The 23,116-nt window shown below is 42.8% G+C and overlaps 1 protein-coding gene across 12 annotated transcripts in view; it reads right to left on the reverse strand.

The window, feature by feature from the left end:
- The window catches only part of arhgap17a (Rho GTPase activating protein 17a), a 166,459-nt gene that overhangs the window by 83,839 nt on the left and 59,504 nt on the right, over window positions 1-23,116 (reverse strand). For all 12 annotated transcript variants that reach the window (XM_078240282.1, XM_078240285.1, XM_078240288.1 and 9 more), the window contains exon 2: window positions 297-336. In XM_078240282.1, coding sequence (XP_078096408.1) covers window positions 297-336 — 40 coding nt within the window. The remainder of the gene's footprint in view (window positions 1-296; window positions 337-23,116) is intronic.

Raw genomic sequence — 23,116 nt, forward strand, 5'->3', positions numbered from 1 at the left:
CAGGCCTTCCTCCATGACAAAAGAACATCTCTCTCATGTGCCCACATATTTTTAATTTTGCCTCAAATATATACACAGACATAAATATATACATACACAATGTTAATATAGGAAAATCATGACTTTCATAAGTGTGCTTAGTCATATATTTGAACCAATGTTTGTATCTATACTGAGGCTCTTCCCTCAGATTCAGCAAGCTTTTAATGCTATTCTCAATGCTGGGCAAATGTGTTCAGTTGCCTGACACCTGAAATCCCAATCCTCAAAACACAAATCAAAACGAGATGCTTTACCTGCAGAAGGTCCTCACTTAGTACCTCGGTTTTCTCAGCCCTGAAATATAAAAGTATGAGTGATTAGAATTGTCTGTTAAGTTCACAGGATCATAAGGAAGTTTGGTTACACAAATACCCCTCCCCTTTCACTTTACATGCACAGCTGCCTCAAATGTGGACTTTTTCCCCTCCACCTATGGCATTCATACTTTTACCTCAATCCCTAAGGAACTCAATCAAATCCATTAATATCTGGAAATTCATGATTCTCCTTCTTGATAGACGGTGATCAAGTTTTGTTCTCAGGGCAATTATGCCTGGTTTTGTGCCAGAAGTTACATATAGTCAAATCTATAAACTGATTCCTGTGGTGCCATTGGCATTTAAAGCACAACTGCCACTGTCACACAGGATGTCGAGAAAAAAGTATTGCTTAAAATACACACACTAAGGGATACTTGCTGTGCAGTCAGTAAAAGCCCTTTAAAAATAAATCTTCTAAGTACATTGAGCACTAAGCTGTCAGTCACAACCTGTACAAGAGCTAGGATGATGTTGAAAATCAGCTTTCAAATAAATTCTTTAAAACTTACTGAGAAAATGCTGTTGCAGCAATGAGGGGTTCCCTGGAGCGTATTCGAGACTATGTAAGAGACTTGATCCTAGCCACAAAGCACCCCTTTGAGCTATACAAGTCTCAAAGTATTCAATTCTCAAAAGTTACTCTCATCTCCTATCATCAACCACATTCACTACATCTTCAACCAGTCAAGTCAGTATAGATAAAAGTCAGTCAGGTCAGTTCTTCCATTTGCCTGACATGTCACTGCTTTAAACCCTCCTGCACATCAGCAGAAAGCAATACAGTTCAAAAAAATTACAAAAAAGACCCATTTCCCTATCTCAGCTCCCACAACCATAGCATAACACCATGTTAAAATCCAGAAAATCAGCTGGAAAGGAAAAACTGGAGTCAGTCTTGACTAATTTTTTATAGGCATTTATTGACAGATACATATTACAAACACGTGCCTCTTTACCCAACAGCCACAGTTTCAGATTGTTCCCATTTCTAGGAACAAGTGAATCCCCAATTAATGTCAATCACATGCAAACAATTAATATAGAAATAATATTCCCATCTTCTGCTCCACCTGCTTGTCCTTAGCTTTCGATTCCCTGGTCGATCCCCTCACATACTCCTGATGGAAGATATGGATGTGGGCCATGCCAACATCCTACCATTGGCTCAAGGAGGCTTTGCCTCCCTGCTTCCTTCTTCAGTCACCACAGAATCAATGGAAAAATCCCAGAATATATTTTCTTGCAGTAGCAGGTTGTTAAAATGCCAGCATTCAGACACAGCCCTCAAGGAGTTGAACTTCATCCACACAGAGTGATGGTCCAAACACAGGAATAAGTCAAGTGGAACACAGATTATGTATGCCGGAGAAATTTAAAGGCAGTCAATTCTGGAAGTAGAAATTATAGAATTGAGGTTTATATGGATTTTAGCAAGGCGTTCGATAAGGTCCCCCATGCAAGGCTTCTAGAAAAAGTGAGAGGGCATGGGATCCAAGGGGCTGCTGCCCTGTGGATCCAGAACTGGCTTGCCCAAAGGAGGCAGAGAGTGGGTATAGATGGATCTTTTTCTAAATGGAGGTTGGTCACCAGTGGTGTGCCCCAGGGATCTGTTCTGGGACCCTTGCTGTTTGTCATTTTCATAAATGACCTGGATGAGGAAGCGGAGGGATGGGTTGGTAAGTTTGCCGACAACACGAAGGTCGGTGGGGTTGTGGATAGTCTGGAGGGATGTCAGAAGTTACAGAGGGACATAGATAGGATGCAAGACTGGGCGGACAAGTGGCAGATGGACTTCAACCCAGATAAATGCGTTGTGGTCCATTTTGGCAGGTCAAATGGGATGAAGGAGTACAATATAAAGCAAAAGACTCTTAGTGCTGTGGAGGATCAGAAGGACCTTGGGGTCCGGGACCATAGGACTCTAAAATCGGCCCCGCAGGTGGAGGTGGTGGTTAAGGCGGTGTATGGTGTGCTGGCCTTTATCAATCGAGGGATTGAGTTTAGGAGTCCGGGGATAATGATGCAGCTATGTAAGACCCTCGTCAGACCCCACTTGGAGTACTGTGTTCAGTTCTGGTCGCCTCATTACAGGAAGGATGTGGAAAAGATTGAAAGGGTGCAGAGGCGATTTACAAGGATGTTGCCTGGATTGAGTGGCATGCCTTATGAGGATAGGCTGAGGGAGCTCGGTCTTTTCTCCTTGGAGAGACGTAGGATGAGAGGAGACCTAATAGAGGTATATAAGATGTTGAGAGGCATAGATCGGGTGGACTCAGAGGCTTTTTCCCAGGGCGGAAATGGCTGCTACGAGAGGACACAGGTTTAAGGTGCTGGGGGGTAGGTACAGGGGAAATGTGAGGGGGAAGTTTTTCACACAGAGGGTGGTGGGCGAGTGGAATTGGCTGCCGTCAGTGGTGGTGGAGGCAAACTCAATAGGGTCTTTTAAGAGACTCCTGGATGAGTACATGGGACTTAATAGGATGGAGGGTTATAGGAAATGTACACATTGAAGTGGCATGACCCCAGCCAGAGGTTGAGATGGAGCAAATGGCCTGGCACAGGGTCCTTGATGTGGAGATGCCGGCGTTGGACTGGGGTAAACACAGTAAGAAATTTAACAACACCAGGTTAAAGTCCAACAAGTTTATTTGGTAGCAAAAGCCACACCTTTTGAGGCTTTTGCTACCAAATAAACCTGTTGGACTTTAACCTGGTGTTGTTAAATTTCTTACAGGGTCCTTGACCATAAAGATCTCTGGCTGAAAATAGAGAGAGTCTGCAAGATAACCATCGGGCAGAATTGGAGGAAAGTTGCCTCCTGCAGACCCCTTCTTGCCTCTTCACATAGCCTTGTCTGCCAGAACTGTGTGGGTTTCCTATAGGAGCGCACCATATACTTCCCTTCCTTAACATGCAAGAGATTGAGAAATCTGTTAGGTCTCTTTCATGTCACTTCAATGTGTACATGTCCCAGACTGATATGGAGCATGTGCACTTCTTTGCAGAAGTGTTTGCTTTCTTGTCTTTGGTGAATGCGTCATCTTCAATGGTATGGTGGATTTCAAATGGCATCTTCGAGTTGAGGGACCAGATGGGGTCCTATGATTTGGTGGATGTCTGGTAGAATCTCCACCTTAATTCTATCATTTCTACTTCCTTGAATTGTCCAGAGGAGGGTCCAGAATTGACTGCCTTTAAATTTCTCTGGCATACATCTGTGTTCCACTGGCTCTTGACTCATTCCTGCGTTTGGACCACTACCTTGTCTGGACAAAGTCCATCTCTGTGTTGTCATTAATATGGAGGTTGACTGTACTTGTCTACATGCTAACAGTGTAGTGCAACCACCATCGGACAATTGATAATGGGCCAAGTGGATCTTGGCATAACGATCTCGGCAATTGTTATGACCAGAGCAGATGTTATTTGCTGAGCAAACCAGATTCCAGAGGGAAACCTGTCTCACTGATCATAAACTATTTTCTTATATTTTGAAAACAAGGAGAAAAAGCTACTGACCTCAAGAGTATAGGACTCCTGTAACAGCATTAGGATTTTTAAAAATTAAAAGATTTAGTAACCAAAAAACTTGCACACAGAAGATTAAAGTTATACTGTTAAAGCAATCTTACAGAACAATCCCCCCAAAAAAGTCAAAATACACAAGTAAACTACCTTCTTGGCAACAACTCCCTTATAGATTTTAATTATAAAAATCCACTAATATTACCCAAAGCAAAGAATTGTTTTCACTTTAATAAAAGGCATTCCACATGACATGGAGGTCTTGTAGACAGTATGTCGTATCCTTGCCTCAGAGCCAGAAGCTCCGGGTTTGAGTGCACTTCATGCTGGTGACAGACCAGCGACTTGTTCTGGGAATTACTAGCTATGGAAACAGAAAACAATCTGCCTTAGTGCGCCACTAGGTGCGGGAAAAGAATTGAAATACCACATTACTCCTCCAATGCTTCCACTCTAATGTGAAAATCCAAAATGTAGGTTCAGAAACAAATTGTTTTCTGAAAAACAGACTTTTCTGGCTTGAAACTAGCTGGCTGCTTCAAATTCACAACTTTCACACCTTCTTCCTAAATAGATCCAGTCTCCAGGACATTTTCCCTACACAGTGTTGTACCTGTTAATTCTCAGATACTTTCAACCAGTTTACTTACTCCAAGGTTTTATCCCAGTGCCCTTATTTGCAAGATGGACAAAGGACAAATACAAGTAAAAGTTCAACAAGTTCATGAATAATAACACTATTAACCCTCAAATTACCCACATAAAACAAGAGGATACCCCAGCAGATTCAAGTATACTACCCATAAAGATGGTTTGGTTGAACTGCAGGTCCGATTCTCTGAGTCCCTCTGGTCCGTCGTCACGAAGGTGAGTCTTGATGGCCGCTTCTTCCTTCCTTCCTTCTCTGGTCAGTCTTCCGAATGGTCATGGCCGTCTCCCCTGTCGAGTCTTCGTGTGCTGTGTGTCTGAAAATGTGTCCCTTTATCCCCCAGCCTGCTTGCCTTTCCAGAACCTTCTCTGGCTTCTGGCCAATGAGGTCCCAGGAGGGGGTTCCAATACCCAGTGGGTTTCTTGATGTCTGCCTGACAGGACACCAGGGTCCGCCCCCCAGGTGTCCATCTCCATGTTGTTGAACTTGTTATCAGATAAGGTATCTACAGGAACTCTTGGTGACAAAGTCTGGCTCGATCTGTGCTTCTAACAATAGGCCGATGCATTTCAATGAGGTGCCATGATCTCCTGCTAAGTCTCAAGTAGAGTGTAACGACCTTTGATGGGTGGTTGATGGGTCAGGCCCAGACACATTTGTGTATTGGTATAATTGGCCTGCCTGAGGTTTGACTGTGTTTGATTTCAATATGTCCAATTCTTTAATTTAGGATATCCAATTTTATCAGCCTTAAAACTAGGCCCTGTTTATATCACCACAACAGCCACCACAACCCAGCTAATCATCTGTTCTTAAATATCTTTTTCTCTTTTCATCTCAGATTCCATTGTCCTCTTTGAACTCAACTTATTCAAAACATAAATATCTTTCACGTTTTTCTACTTTGTCCTTTTCAATGCTCCAAGACTTCAGACTTGTACTTTTAGGCAGCTGTTCTCTGCTACCATGTTCTATTCCAGAAAGCTAGTGGCTGTAATAAAGGAACTGGTGCCATTATTTACAAACCTTTTTTGTAAGCACTTATTTACAAAGATACACATTACAAAGCTGCCCCTCCTATCCAAGTAACCTGCTTCAATCTATTCCTATTTAGAGGCACAAGTGAATCCCCAGTTAATGCCCACCAGTATAAAATTAATACGCCCAAGTGGTTGACTTTACTGGACCAGGCAGAAGGGAATCTTGGGACTTTTGAGCCACTCCCAAATCTCTGACATCAAAAAGCATTTCAACAATTACTGAGCTTCCAGTTATTGTCTAAATGTGCACATGGATCAGCGCACGATGCAGAAATTACAAAGGAAATCCTCTACGTCTCACACAAATAGCCCCAGTGATTACCCTGGAAACCACAGAACAGTACACATTTTAGTCACTTTCCCGCACATAATCTCAATGTTCAGCTAACTGGTTTGTGATCAGATATCAGTTTAATTTATTTGGGAGAACTCTTTTAGATACAACAGATAATCTGACAGGAATATACTTTATTACTGATAAAAGTTGAATCAAAAACAGGAAATATGGAAGAAATTGCCAAGACTGATGGTTTGGGTTTTCATGGAAACAATAAGAAATTAATCAACTTATTCAACTACTGTAAATCAGCAGCCCTAGTTAGTCATCAAGTGCTTTTATAGTTTGCTGAAATGTGTCAGTAGGAGAGGCTGTGGCATAGTGGTATTTTCACTGGACTAGTAATCCAGAGACTCAGGGTAATGCTCTGAAGACCCTGGTTCAAATCCCAGATTGGCCACTCAATCAATAAAAAAAAACGTGGAATTAAAAGTCTAATGATGATCACGAAATCATTGTCAATCAGATTCACTGGTGTGAAATCTGCCCTCTTGATCTGGTCTGGCCTATGTGACTCCAGATCCTCATCAACCTACATGCTGTAGATGCTTCAGTCCATGACAGTATCAGTCAGAGTGACTACTGCACAGTCCTTGTGGAGACAAAGTCCCGTCTTTACAGAGAGAATAATCTCCATTGTGTTGTGTGGCACTACCACTTTGCCAAGTAGAATAGATTTCGAACAGATCTAGCAACTCAAAGACTGGGCATCCAGGAGATGCTGTGGGCCATCAACAGCAGAGTTGTATACTCAACCACAATCTGTAACCTCATGGCCTGGCACATCCCCCACTTTATTATTACTGCCATGCCAGGGGTCAAATGGGAATCAGGGAAAAAATCTCTACTGGTTGGAGCCATATCTTTCACAAAGGAAGATGGTTGTGGTTGTTGGCAGTCAACCATCTCAGTTCCAAAACATCACTGGAGGAGTTCCTCTGGGTAGTGTCAAAAGCCCAACCATCCTCTGCTCCATTATTAATTACCTTCCCACCATCATAAAATCAGAAATTGGGATGTTCAATGATGATTGCACAATGGTCAGCACCAACTGCTCAGATACTGAAGTAGTCCATGTCCAAATGCTGCAAGGTCTGGACAATATCCAGGTTTGGACTGATAAGTGGCAAATAACATTTGTGTCAGTCAAGTCCCAGGCAATAACCATATCCAACAAGAGAGAATCTAACCATTGCCCCTTGCTATTCAAGGATATTGCCATCACTGAATCTACCACCAAAAACAAACACCTGGTGCTTACCACTGGCTAGAAACTGAACTGGACTAGTCATATAAATACTGTGACTACAAGAGCAGATCAGAAGCTAGGAATTCTGCAGCGAGTAACCCACTTTCTGACTCCCAAAGTCTGTCAACTATCTACAAGGCACAAGTCAGGAGTGAGATGGAATACTCTCCACTTGCCTGGGTAAGCGCAGTTCCAATGACACTCAAGAAGCCTGACACCATCCAGATTAAGCAGCCCTCTTGATTGGTAACCCATCTACAAACATTCACTCCCTCCACCCCTGACGTACAGTGGCAGTAGTGTGTACCATCTACAAGACACAGTGCAGGAACTCGCCAAGCCTCCTTAGATAGCATTGTCCGAACCCACGACTGCTACCATTTAGAAGGGCAAGGATAGCAGACACGTGAACCCTCAAGTTCCCCTCCAAGCCACACCACCATCCTGACTTGGAAATATATCACCGTTTATTCACTGTCCTTGGGTCAAAATTCTGGAACTCTCTCCCTAACAGCACTCTGGGTGTACCAACACCACATGGACTGCAGCAATTCAAGAAGGTAGCTCACCATTATCTTTTCAAGGGCAATTAGGGGTGGGCAATTAATGCTGACCTAGCCAGCGAACTCAAAAAAATTAAAAGCTAGTCTTTAATAAAGCATATTTTAATAATCCATTGTTAAAGAAATTTACTATGTTCAATCAATACAAGTTCACAGGAGTCAGAACAGATCATTCACCCTGGGAATAAAGTTGTCCATTCCTCCAGGAGTGTGATAGTTAAAAACTTCCACAATTAATTGAATTTAAAATTGAATCAGGATTAAACCAGTGTGTGGTCAGTGGGTCAACCCACAAACTGTCATACATTTCAGTTTCCCAGAAGTTACCTAGACTTCTGCAATCTCAGTATCACAGAAAGTGAAACTGTCACTGACACATTAAATGGTACAGTTGGCACTTCTAAGGAAACTCAGGAATCAGAGGTAGGTTTAAGTGATCTCTATTGCTAAATATTAGAAATAACATATAGATTTAAGTGATTTAATCTAGTATGTGTGTGTACAGAAGGGTACAACTCTAGTTAGATCCATGTTAAACAAAAAATGTTTGCATGTATGGGGGTTTTGGTTTCAGTTCAAGCTCTGTTTCTATTGTGTTGACAGAGTTTATGATGGGAAACGTAGATGTGAGCTTGGGGAAGAATGAGATGTTGTTTAGCAACCAGGAGCCACTTTTAGGGAAAAGACCTTTTTGAGTGTAGTTTTAGCTGGAAGCCAAAAAAGCCAAAGTTCAGGTGCTCTGGTTTCCTCCCACAGCCCAAAGATGTGCAGGTTAGATGGATTGGTCATGTTAAATTGCCCCTTAGTGTCCCAAGATGTATAGATTAGGGGAATTAGTGGGGTAAATATGTGAGGTTATGGGGATAGAGCAGGAGGCAGGTTAGGGTGCTCTGTTGGAGGGTCGGTGCAGACTCGATGGGTCAAATGGCCTCTTTCTGCACTGTAGGGATTCTAGAAGGAGCTTAGCAGTCAGAGTAAAAACTTTGCTCAAAACCTTGCTACAAGAAAAGCCATACAATGGAGTAAGGGACAAGGAAACACATGCCAGAAATCTAAAGAACAGCTAGTTAAAGGAAACTAGTAAAATGAAGGGAAGTTTCCAGCAAGCCTGAAGTTAAAGGAGCAGTGGAAACTGGAAAAGGGTACTTCATCAAAGTCACAGATGAGGGCGGCACGGTAGCACAATGGTTAGCACTGCTGCTTCACAGCTCCAGGGACCTGGGTTCGATTCCCGGCTTGGGTCACTGTCTGTGTGGAGTTTGCACATTCTCCTCGTGTCTGCGTGGGTTTCCTCCGGGTGCTCCGGTTTCCTCCCACAGTCCAAAGATGTGCGGGTTAGGTTGATTGGCCATGCTAAAAATTGCCCCTTAGAGTCCTGAGATGTGTAGGTTAGAGGGTAAATATGTGGGGGTAGGGCCTGGGTGGGATTGTGGTCGGTGCAGACTCGATGGGCCGAATGGCCTCCTTCTGCACTGTAGGGATTCTGTGAAGTTGAGGAGTTGGCTAGCGAGAAGCCAGAAAGATACATGAAGTGATTCTAAGGTTTGTGATTTCGTACTACAGCCTGTGAAGTGATAGTTGAAGTAATTGCGCAGCAATTGGTGGCTGGATCCATGTAGTAGCATTCAAGACAAATGGGGGGGGGGGGGGGGCGGGGGGTGGGATGATGGCTGAGGGAGGATTGTAGTATTATAGTCAACCTTTCCATGGTTAATAAATGTTTTTCATTGTTGAAAGCTCATTGGCATTCCTGTGACTCTGTTCCTCCACGTTTTCTAAAACAGTTATGATCTTTGAACCAAGGTTTCAGTCTAGGATCTTCCCACCAAACTATGACAAAAACTGAGATCATAACACTGGACTAACTTTAAACTTATATTGGCCAAGAACCAGCCAGTTATGCTGGATATCTTGTTTGTAAATAGAATCAGAATTAAAAGGTTAAAAATTAAAAATCTGATGTCATAGAATCATAGTCATCGAAGCTCCCATTAATAGCCAGTCTCACTAAAGAGAAAGACAGATATATCATAGGAGATATTTACTTCAAAAACCACCAATTTTGTAGAAGGCAGTAAACACCAATACATGCAAGGTTCTAGATAATATTGTATTTTAAACATTGGGCCAAATTTGTCAATGTGCTATCACTAGTTTTAAAACACAATCTATGATTGCCATCATCTACAAATGAGCATCTGTGTTATGCAGCCAACTAAGATTAAAAACTGTAAAACAACCTTTTTACTCCCTCCACATCTAATGAGAAGAAAACTGCTTCAGTTATACAATGCTTTTTGTCACCCATGCCAATCACACTGGGAAAAGACACTATAACTATGCATATAATTTCAATAACACCATGAGTGAACACCAAATTTGCCTGTACCACAATCATTCAGCGTGAGACATGGTACTTCAGACTGATCTTCTAAAGTTTCAGCCAAGTAAAAGCATCTTTTATGTAGCCAGACTAAGATTGAACAATGTAAAAGAGCCATTTCAGCCCCCACCCCTAATAAAATCACACCATGAGTAAACTCCACCTGTGTGCCATTAATTGTATGCATGTATGACATTTCACCCTCCATTTCCATCTTTCCCACGAGCATGCTCACTTGAGTGCACTTCATTCCAGGTGGATTTCACAGATCCAACGTGGTGGAAAGCTGCAGGTGAAATGGAAGTCGATACTGTGAATCCAACAAATGCCTCAATGACAAGTTTACTGTACTATCCTTTGTTACTTTTGATGTTAGTGGTTATGTGGGCACTGAAGATAAAGTCACTGAACAACAGCAGTTCAAAATGCTCAACTTTAAAACATTTCTCATACAAACGTAATTTGGTGATTTGGTGAAACGTGTTCACAAAATGAAAAAACAAGATGATTTTGGAAAAATAATTAATAGTTGAAATTGCAGCTAAAATATATCAACTGACGAATTGGAATGGATCAATGAGAAAGTATTCTTAATCAGCTCTTACAAGGTATGACATCACCTGGGAACTGTTAACCGTTCGAGTCCAACAAGTTCAACCTGTAAAGACAATGCTGGGGAAACACAACAAATAGTTCGACAAGCACCATAAAGATCAGGGAAATGAGTGCTGACATCATAGTTAAACATTTCAAAGAAAAAAATCTGGATAAAGTTGCAGCATGAACAGCATTGCTTCAAATCAGTGACACCTCCAGCCCATTCTTAATTTCTACCAGGGATCATGTGAGAAAAATCTCAATTTCGTAAACTCAAATGCTGTTCTCCAATTTTCTTCAGTGCAGGGAGAGGGAGAAGAAGCAGGAATTGATGAAGTAGAAACCCTAAAAGGGACTATGACAAGAGAACCATTATCTTCAGGACAAAGACACAACAGCTCCCCAATAAATGCCATAGGTAGAGCTGTGCTCTATTATAATGAAGCATACTGTTTTTGAAATTTTACAAAAGCAGATCAACCACAACATATGAAGTTAGCCGGAGTTAGTCAATCTTGCAGGACTTTTCAGTAGTGCCATTGTATATGCGCTATCTGGAGGAAGTCAAAAATTAAGTCACTAAACAAAGGAAAAAGTGAAGCAATCGAAAAGACAAAGGCAATCATTCTGAAGCATAATGTGGTATGCGCAATGATCTGTCGAGACCCGGCCATGACTTTCCAAACAAGCAAGCACCGTGTCCCTGCACTTCTAAACATAGCCTCTATGTCCAGTTGAAACAGAACTAAATAAAAAGGAAGTACTTTAGAATTACAGTGCTGACTTTAGACTTCAGGATGTATAAGCAATGCAGCTGAAAATACTCTTGTGCAAAATGAAACTGCAGCTTTTAAATGGCTGGTTCTGTTTTGGTATAAACTCAAGAGAACAGAAGTAGGGTCTTGTAGGAAAAAAATGCATTGGCATTCATCCCCAACACCAACACTAAGATTTTGCATTCACAGTAACCCTGGAGTATTTTGGAGAGAAATAATCTCAAATTACAGATTGGAAATACCATTCAGTGACCTATGATCCTAGTCCCAATTTTTTTTGGATTGATTACAGCTAGGTAAATGTCACACATTTATTGCATTACTGCTTTAACTATTGTGTTGAATTTTCAGCATCTTAGACATTTAGCTGTCATACAAGTGCAAATTATCCAGAATAGGTGCTTGCACTGGTTTGACTTCACATTAGTTGCTATACAAATGTAACTGACTCCATAGGAATTAAACTGAATAACACTAAAAAGGGTACAAGTCCCATGCGATGCAGTTAGCTTGTTAAATTCAGGCTGCTTCCTTCAGTTTTAAGTGGTTGCTACTTGCAGCCAGTGTTGCTTGCACTATTAATTGGATGCACACACCAGCAAGATGCCCAACCTTGTGAGTGGCCTGTGATAGTTAAAGACAACCTTCATCTTTTCTGATGAAAGGTCATCAACCTTAAAATGTAATAACAGAAAATGCTGGATAAACTCAGCAGGCCTGGCAGCATCTGTGAAGAGAGAAACAAATTATGTCTCTCTCTCCACAGATGCTGCCAGAACTACTGAGTTGATTCAGCATTTTCTGTTTTTATTTCACATATCCAGCATTTTGCTTTGTATTAATGCATTTAACATTGCTAATGATTATTCCAAGCCATTTGCTTCTTATACATGAAGAAACTTGTAATTATATACCATCTTTCATATCCTCAGGGTGTCCCAAAGTGCATTATTGAACTACTTTTCAATTGGAGTCACAGCAGTTTCGTAGGCAATCCTTGAAGCAAATTCACACACAGGTCACAAAATGCAATGTTTGATGTTAATTAACAAATGAACATTGGCCAGGATACCAAATAGCTCCCTGCTCTTCCTTAAAACCATGCCACAATATATTTTGAGTTGACCTCACTCAAGATCTAAAATGTGGTCTCAGCTTAACATTACATCTGAAGGACTACATTTAGCATTTCTGATACTGTAGCAGTCAGTACTGACAGCAAGTGAAAAGACGGCCTAGATCAGTGATTCCCAAACTTTTTCCACTGGGCCGCGCTTTCGGAATAAAAATTTGCTCACGCAACACCAAATTGTAAGAAATACATTCAAAAACAACTCCTAGCAGTGCTTGATTCATAACATAGAACACAACTACTTTATAATATCATGGGACATCCAGAAAGTATAAAACAATCACTTTGGAAAAATATCTAATCCATGTTTAAATGTTTCTTTGATTGTCCTTGAATCTTCCTGCCACACTTGCCATCCTCTCGCCACACCAGTGTGGCGCGCCGCACCCTTTGGGAACCACTGGCCTAGATTGTAGGGTTTGAACCTGAACTTTCTGACTTAGATACATGTTACCACTAAACCAAGCGAGCCGGCACACCTATTTACACAACAGTAAAGAGTGGGCAATTTCTTATTTGTTATTAAGCCTGGTTTCAAGAGACTATTTCACTCCAAGGTAAAACTAAACAATTTTCTCTTTAAAAAAAAAACTAGTACAAGAAACCAAAACCACAATCATGAGCAGGCTGTCTACTATAATAAGCAAGTCTTTCCCTGCTGAATAATCAGTAGTATTCACACCTGTCTGCAGATGTTGACAAGTTTACTACCAAGGCATGGACTAAAATCTAGCTTTCATTTAAAGACTATGTTCTCAAATCTACATCCTTGGCCTCCGACTGAGTTTTGGGGTGGTGGAAGGTATTACACACCAGGCACATATCCGCTGCTTTCTTTGCAGCAGTGATATCGAGGTGTCAGGGTGTCCGTCTGTGGAGAGGCTGGCAGTTCATTAACATATTTAAATTAAGCACTGATCATAGAATCCCTACAGTGCAGAAGGAGGCCATTTGGCCCATTGAGCCTGCACTGACAACAATCCCACCCTGGTCCTCACCCTGTAACCCCACATATTTATCCCATTAGTCCCCCGGACACTAAGGGACAATTTAGCAAGGCCAATGAACTTGACCTGCACATCTTTGGAGTGTGGGAGGAAACCGGAACACCCGGAGGAAACCCACGCAGACATGGGGAGAATGTGTAAACTCCACACAGACAGTGACCCGAGGCTGGAATTGAACCCAGGTCCCTGGCGCTGTGAGATGCTGCAGTTCAATCAATTAAAGTCTACTGCAGCTGCATAGGTTTCCCATGGTTAGAAAAACTGCAAGAAAGGGATCACCATCTCCATATAAAAATGCTTTCATCATCTTCAACTACAGTGAACAAAATGCTGTACCCAATACTATTCAGACCACACTACGAGTACAATATAGCTGCTCGAGACCTATATAGTGCAAAAGATTACTCTCTTGAGCAAGTTCAATGCCAGGCAAGCTTACTTCGTTAAACAATTACTCGCAATATACCATCCTCTTCCAACTGGTCACGTTAGTAAGCTAGCGTGTGCGTGCATGCGTGCGCGCACACACAGACACTTTAAGAGCTAGAACAACCACCTACAATCTTTAATCCCCATGCACACGAAGGATTCATTTAAAGAAAATCTGTTTGGGCACTCAATGGGTGGAATTTTACGAGAAAAATTCTAAGTGTCCAGCTAGTGTGAAAATGGGAGAGTTGCAGATCTGTTTTTTGGGCGAGTTTTTAGAAACATGGAAAATAGGTGCAGGAGTAGGACGTTTGGCCCTTCGAGTTGCACCTTCAATATTATCAGAGCTGATCCTGCACTTTCAGTCTCCCACTCTTGCTTTCTGTCCATACCTCTTGATCCCTTTGCCCACTAGGGCCACATCCAGCTTGCTCTTGAACCTATCTAACGAATTGGCCCCAACAGCTTTCTGTGGTAAGAGAATTCAGTAAGAAGTTTAACAACACCAGGTTAAAGTCCAACAGGTTTATTTGGTAGCAAAAGCCACACAAGCTTTCGGAGCTCCAAGCCCCTTCTTCAGGTGAGTGGGAATTCTGTTCACAAACACGGCATATAAAGACACAGACTCAATTTACATGAATAATGGTTGGAATGCGAATACTTACAGCTCATCAAGTTTTTAAGATACAAACAATGTGAGTGGAGAGAACATCAAGACAGGTTAAAGAGATGTGTATTGTCTCCAGACAGGACAGCCAGTGAGACTCTGCAGGTCCAGGCAAGCTGTGGGGATTACAGATAGTGTGACATGAACCCAATATCCCGGTTGAGGCCGTCCTCATGTGTGTGGAACTTGGCTATCAGTTTCTGCTCAGCGACTCTGCGCCGTCGTGTGTCATGAAGGCCACCTTGGAGAATGCTTACCCGAATATCAGAGGCCGAATGCCCGTGACCGCTGAAGTGCTTCCCAACAGGAAGAGAACAGTCTTGCCTGGTGATTGTCAAGTGGTGTTCATTCATCCGTTGTCGCAGCGTCTGCATGGTTTCCCCAATGTACCATGCCTCGGGACATCCTTTCCTGCAGCGTATCAGGTAGACAACGTTGGCCGAGTTGCAAGAGTATGTACTGTGTACCTGGTGGATGGTGTTCTCACGTGGGATGATGGCATATCTGTCGATGATCCGACACGTCTTGCAGAGGTTGCTGTGGCAGGGTTGTGTGGTGTCGTGGTCACTGTTCTCCTGAAGGCTGGGTAGTTTGCTGCGGACAATGGTCTGTTTGAGGTTCTGCGGTTGTTTGAAGGCAAGAAGTGGGGGTGTGGGGATGGCCTTGGCGAGATGTTCGTCTTCATCAATGACATGTTGAAGGCTCCGGAGGAGATGCCGTAGCTTCTCCGCTCTGGGGAAGTACTGGACGACGAAGGGTACTCTGTCCACCGTGACCCATGTCCGTCTTCTGAGGAGGTCGGTGCGGTTTTTCACTGTGGCGCGTCGGCACTGTTGATCGATGAGTCGAGCGCCATATCCTGTCCTTATGAGGGCATCTTTCAGCGTCTGGAGGTGTCTGTTGCGATCCTCCTCATCCGAACAGATCCTGTGTATACGGAAGTCTTGTCCATAGGGGATGGCTTCTTTAATGTGTTTAGGGTGGAAGCTGGAGAAGTGGAGCATCGTGAGGTTATCCGTGGGCTTGCAGTACAGTGAGGTGCTGAGGTGACCATCCTTAATGGAGATGGCTGTGTCCATGGTGAGTCTGATGGTGGGATGGAACTTGTTGATGTCATCATATAGTTGTTTCAGTGATTGTTCGCCATGACTCCAAAGGAAGAAAATGTCATCGATGTATCTAGTGTATAGCATCGGTTGAAGGTCCTGTGTGGTGAAGAAGTCTTGTTCGAACCAGTGCATGAAGATGTTTGCATACTGAGGTGCGAATTTGGTCCCCATGGCTGTTCCATGTGTCCGGATGAAGAATTGGTTGTTGAAGGTGAAGATATTGTGGTCCAGGATGAAGTGGATGAGTTGTAAAATTGCATCTGGAAACTGGCAGTTGTCGGCACTGAGGCGGTTGCAGCAATGCCATCGTCGTGGGGAATGCTGGTGTAGAGTGCCGAGACATCCATTGTGACGAGGAGCGCTCCTGGTTCAACTGCTCCATGTGTGCTGAGTTTCTGTAGGAAGTCCATAATGTCGCGACAAAAGTTGGGGGTTCTTTGTACAATGGGTTTCAGGGTGCCCTCGACATAGCCGGAGAGGTTCTCGCACAGGGTCCCATTGCCCGATACAATGGGACGGCCAGGTGTGTTTGCCTTGTGTATCTTCGGGAGGCAGTAGAGATCTCCAACGCGGGGAGTACGTGGGAGGAGAGCACGGAGGGTGTTCTGAAGGTCCGGATCAAAGGTCTTGATCAGAGTGTTGAGTTGACGGGTGTGTTCTTTGGTTAGATCTGCGGGTAACTGTCTGTAGTGTTCCTCGTTGTTTAGTTGTCGGTACACTTCTTTGCAGTAATCCATTCTGTTTAGTATGACGATGGCCGCTCCTTTGTCTGCTGGTTTGATGACAATGTTGCAGTTGGTCTTGAGTGCGCGGATGGCGTTGCGTTGTGCTTGGGTGATGTTCGGGGCTGTCTTGCGAGTGCGACTGATAAATGCGACTCATGCACACATGAGAACAGCCTCAACCAGGATATTGGGTTCATGTCACACTATTTGTAATCCCCACAGCTTGCCCTGGACCTGCAGAGTCTCACTGGCTGTCCTGTCTGGAGACAATACACATCGCTTTAGCCTGTCTTGATGCTCTCTCCACTCACATTGTTGTATCTTAAAGACTTGATTAGCTGGAAGTATTCGCATTCCAACCATTATTCATGTAAATTGAGTTCGTGTCTTTATATGCCCTGTTTGTGAACAGAATTCCCACTCACCTGAAGGGGCTTAAGGCTCCGAAAGCTTGTGTGGCTTTTGCTACCAAATAAACCTGTTGGACTTTAACCTGGTGTTGTTAAACTTCTCACTGTGTTTACCCCAGTCCAACGCCGGCATCTCCACATCGTAAAAGAATTCCACAGGTTCACAAGTCTCTGAGTGAAGAAGTTCTTCCGCATCTCAGTCCTGAACGGCTCACCCCTTATTCTTAGACTGTGACCCTAGTTCTGCACTTCCCCAACATCGGAAATATTCTTCCCACATCCAGCCTGTCCAGTCCCATCAGGATTTTGTGTGTTTCTATGAGATCCCTTTCTTTCTTCTAAATTCCAGTGAGTACAAGCCCAGTCAATCCAGTCTCTCTTCACACGTCAGCTCTGCCATTCCAGGAATCAGTCTGGTGAACCTTCGCTGGACTCCCTCAGACTAGGAGACCAAAACAATACTGAAGGTATGGTCTCACCAAAGCCATGTATAACTGCAGGAAGACATCCAATTTCATGTACTCAAAGCCTTTTGCTAAGACCACCAGCATGCCATTAGCTTTCCTCACTGCCTGCTTCAGCGACTTCATGACACCCAGGTCACGTTGCATGTCCGCTTTTCCTAAGCTGCTGCCAGTCAGGTAATAATCTTCCTTCCTGTTTTTGCCAAGTGAATAACCTCACATTTATCCACGTTATATTGCATTTGCCAAGTATTTGCCCACTCAGCCAGCCTGTCCAAGTCACCCTGCAGCCTCTTAGCATCCTCCTCACAGCACACACTGCCACCCAGCTTGGTGTCATCTGCAAATTTGGAGATATTGCATTCAATTGCTTCATCCAAATCATTAATGTATATTGTGAATAGCTGGGGTCCCAGCAGTGAACCCAGCACTAGTCGCTGCCTGCCACTCTGAAAAGGACTCATTTATTCCCACTCTCTGCTTTCTTCTGCCAACAGTTCTCTATCCACGTTAATACATTACCCTCAATCCCATGAACTTTAATTTTGCTCACTAATCTCGTGTGTGGGACCCTGGCAGAAGCCTTTTGAAAGTCCAGATACACAACATCAATTGGTTCACCTTTGTCCACTCTACTGGTCATATCCTCAAAAAATTCCAGAAGATTTGTCAAACACGATTTCCCTTTAGTGAATCCATGCTGTCTTGGACTGATCCTGTCACCGCTTTCCAAATGCTCAGTTATTATATCCTTAATAATTGACTGCAGCATTTTCCCCACCACCGATGTCAGGCTAACCCAGTCTATAATTCCCTGTTTTCTCTCTCCCTCTTTTTAAAAAAAAAGTGGGGTTACATTAGCTACCCTCCAATCCAATGGAACTCTTCCAGAGTCAATAGAATGCTGGAAAATGATCACCAATGTGTCCACTATTTCCAGGGCCCACTTCCTCAAGTGCCCTGGGATGCAGAGCATCAGACTCTGGGGACGTATCAGGTTTTAATCCCAGCAATTTCCCGACTAATAAGGATTTCCTTCGGTTCCTCCTTCATAGTAGACACTCTGTCCCCTAAGTATTTCTGGAAGGTTATTTGTGTCCTCCTGAGTGAAGACAGATCCAAAGTATTTGTTCAGCTGGTCTGCCATCTCTTTGTTGCCCGTTATGAATTCACCTGATTCTCATAGAATCATCGAATCCCTACAGTGCAGAAAGAGGCCATTTGGCTCATCGAGTCTGCACCGACCACAATCCCACCCAGGCCCTACCCCCATATCCCTACATATTTACCCGCTAATCTCTCTAACCTACACTTCTCAGGACACTAAGGTGCAATTTTAGCACAGCCAATCAACCTAACCCATCTTTGGATTCTAAATGTAAGCGACCTACATTTGTCTTCACTAGTCTTTTTCTCTTCACATATCTATAGAAGCTTTTTGCAGTCAGTTTTTATGCTTTCTGCAAGCTTACTCTCGTATTCTATTTTTCCCTTCTGAATTAAATCCTTTGTCCTCCTCTGCTGGAATATAAATTTCTCCCAGTCCTCAGGTTTGCTGCTTTTTCTGGCCAATTTATATGCCTCCTCTTTGGTTTTAGCACTATCCTTGATTCCCCTAGTTAGCCATGGCTGAGCCACCTTCCCCGTTTTACTCTTACGCCAGACAGAGATGTACAGTTGTTGAAGTTCATCCATGTGTTCTTTAAATGTCTGCCATTGCCTATCCACTGTCAACCCCTCAAGTACCCTTTGCCAGCTTATCCCAGCCAATGCGCATCTCATACCATCAAAGTTAACTTTCCATAAGTTCAAGACCCTAGTCTCAGGCTTTACTCCCAATCTTGTGCACTTAGTGCATGAAAAATGGTCTAGACAAGAGGCAGTGAGCGGGGCTTAAGTCACCAGCCAGCAGCAGAGAGTGCTATTGCACATGTGCAGACATCTGTCCCTCTGTCTTCCTCCCCTCCCCCACATCGATCTGATGCAGAGTGGCAGCAGGTCCCCCCTTCCTCCGATCTGACACAGAGTGCGCCACTCTCCCTGATCGGGCCACCCGGTCGCTCCACCCTCCCTGATCGGGCCACCATGTCCTGGCCCCGCCCTCTCCAGGCCCCACCCTGCGGACATTGCCAAGGTTCCAGGTTGACACTGCCCAATTGGGAACCCCCCCCCCTTGCCCCTGACCTCCCTGGGCGGATGGGCCTCAATGGCCTCCGATTCTATCGAGACTGTTCCCCATTCATGGGAAGCAGGTGTTTTCCTCGCTGGAGAGAATCTCTCCTGGCAAGGCCATAAAGTCAAATGAGTCCGGACAATTGAGCGCTGGGCTCACTAAACACATACAAATGAACACTTAAATATATTTAAATAAATTATTCGGCCTCTCACTGGAAATGGGTGAGGGGCTAAATGCACCGGATATCCGGTGCCGGTACGGTTGCGAGAGCCGAGAGATCGATGCACGATTTTGATTTCTCAGCTATCGTGCGATTTTACCAGCTCAGTCAGCCCGTCAATCGGCAGGATGAGCCAGTAAAATCACAGCCAACGTGCACTTCCTGTGAAAATTCCTTGGTCAATGACTATGGGAAACCTTACGAAGAACCAATGCCTTTTACAACACTCTTTGTGCACTAAAAGTAGGAGTGCTTCCCCCAAGTTCACCAAAAAATTCTCAGCTACTTTCCCCTAATCACGGGCCACTTGCATTCCAATCGTGATCCTCTTTGCCTCCCGATCCTGGTTCTACCCCCTTGCAATTGCCTGGAACCATCTCCAAGGATCCCCTGCTGCAATCACCTTTCTCTGGTGTCCTCTCCATCCTGCTGGCCAAATTGTCCATTTGGTCAGGTACCTTGCAGGAAACCGAGCTAAAAACTATTAATGAGCTGCTACCACTAACTTTGGCAGACCCTCAGTGACCTTGCCAGGCTCATTGGCAGTTTACTTGCATAATGTACATGCCCTATAAATCGAGGCAAATGTGTTACTAGAAAGTAAGAAATCGCTGCGAAACTTAAACTAACCCTGCAACACAGAGACAGAAAACAATGCAATAAATACAAATCAAGATCAAGAGTGAAACAAACTGGTTAACGAAAAGCACACAGACCCCATCAAGAGTATGAAAGACCGCTCCTTCCCATAGAAAACAATTAGTATTGTGTCTGCTGCGAGCACCACAGCCAAGTAGTGTTTACCCAACTCACACAAGAACGCTGCCTTAACAATAACATAATAGTTAGCGATTACTTTGATTTCTATAGCTAAAAACTGATAATGTAACAATGGTATGGAACAAAAGAATGATTGTGATGTCTAGATGCGTTTCATGTTAAACAGACCCAATATTTTATTGAAGTAATGGACTAACAGAAAAATAAACACAAAAGCTCTGAATCATTGATACCTTTCCCTAAAAGACATTAGTGAATGATTTAGATTTTTTGGTTATTGCAAGCTACTCACAGATACAGTACTTATTGTACTTCTTTACCCTACAATCAGAGGTGGGTCTGTAAACACAGAAGCATGAACACAGCTCAATAAATATACCAAATTTCATGAGAAACTTCTGGTAGCATTGTAGATTGAACACATTGAAATTTTACCTGTGACAAAACAGTGCATGTCTAGTCATTTTAAGTAACTCAGATCAAATTAATTAGTAATTACAAAAAAGCTTGTACTTGTATCTTAAGGATGCCCAAAAGGAGTTTACTGCCAATGGGTTACTTGCATATTAACTCCAGCTGTCTCATCCAAAACAAGGCAACTCCTTAACTTCAAAATGTCCCCAGTTCTACACTGAATCAGCCCAGATCACAGTCCAGAAAAGTACAATGCTTGCTATTTTTGATGCTGACAGGTACTCAGTTTTGTGGGCTTTTCAGCAGAGATTTGTTCTAACCTGGTGTGCTTTCCAGCATGGTGCTTCGACAAGACATCTGTGGCGTGAGAGAACAGAGCAAGCAACTGTATGATTTATTAATTAGTCAGATTAATGAATCCTCAGTGAAAGGTACATTTTAAACTAGGATGTATAAATGAGATTTAAATCAGGTATAGAAAGTAAAACAGAGGAAGAAAAAGGAAACAAAAAAGTTTAAAAAGTGAATTATTTTTTTAAAAATCAACACTAATTAAGTTCTGAAGGATGAACAAGACTCCACATTTGTAATATTAAATTTTCAGGATGAGGGGGATTGATTGGCAGTAGCATGACAGAGCACATCATTAAAAATTAATTTATACCCAAATGCACCAGCCCTTTTGCTGTGTTTGACTGGTAACTCGTAGGCCAGTATAACAACTTTGTACCCTTGCGTGGATTTCAAAGCAGAACTTAATATGGAGGTATTAGCGAGAACGAAGCAAAGCAATTTGGACAGCAACTTCTGGAATGCCATGTTTCATTGCACACGGAGAGTCCTAAAAGTTGCTGTCTAATGTATGCTATAAGTGAGCACTCAGCCTCAATGATTCTCAATGCAAAGTCGGAGCTTGAATGCATTACATTCTCAGAGTGCATTATCTACTGAGCTAAGTTTTACTTCTATTTGTCCCTTCCACACTTTCCTGCTCCGTTTTTTCAATATGGAAATATTTGAACAGTGCAAAAATACTAAAAGCATTGTACACTACAAATATCTGCCCTAACAAAACCAAAGCATATACAAAGAACAGGAACTATTCTGATTTCTCACCAGCAACAGATCAGATTGAAGGTCTGATGTCCTGCCACATCCAATTGTGAATGGTGGTGGACAATTAAACAACTAACTGGAAGAGGGGGCTCCACAAATATTCCATTCTCATTGATGGAGGAGCCCAGCACATCAGTGCTAAAGACAAGACTGAAGATTTTGCAACAATCTTCAGCCAGAAGTGTCGAGTGGATGATCCATCTCAGCCACCTCCGAAGGTTCCTAGCATCAGGAGATGCCAGCCTTCAGCCAATTCGATTCACTCCGCATGATATCAAGAAATAGCTGAAGGTACTAGAAAGTGTAAAAGCTATGGGTCCTGACAACATTGCAACAACAGTACTGAACACTTATACTCCAGAACTAGCTATTGCAAGCTGTTGCAGTACAGCTACAACATTGGCATCTACCCAATAACTTTGAAAAATGTCCAACTATGCTCTGTTTGCAAAAAAAGCAGGACAAATCCAACCCAGCCAATTACTACCAGATCAGTTTATTCTTGATCATTAACAAAGTGATGGAAGGAGTCATCAACAGTGCCATCAAACAACACTTACTCAGCAATAACTTGCTCGTGGATGCAAGTGTTGTTTGATGGCACTGTTAATGACTCCTCATCAGAAATGCATAATACACTATATATTATTTCAAATGGACTTGTATATAAATAAATGGCAATGCGTAATCCTTTAGTTCCAGTGCTCCTTGGTCTGAAGACAAAACTGCTAACCTATCACTTGAGGTACTTCCTATTCATTTTAGCCATCTTATAAATCTTAAAATGCTGAATACTTCAAAAATTCACTGAAAAATCAAAATAAACATATTTGTAAACATTAATAGAAAGTTTTGAAACAGATCACAAAACATTAACTTGATTACATATATTTCAAAATATGTAAAAACATATAGAAATCTGTGACATTCAAAATGTACTGACTACAAAAATCACTCCATATTGTTAGCATGTTTAAACTTCGTGG

The sequence above is a fragment of the Mustelus asterias genome, chromosome 23 (assembly GCF_964213995.1).
Source record: "Mustelus asterias chromosome 23, sMusAst1.hap1.1, whole genome shotgun sequence".
NCBI lineage: Eukaryota > Metazoa > Chordata > Chondrichthyes > Carcharhiniformes > Triakidae > Mustelus > Mustelus asterias.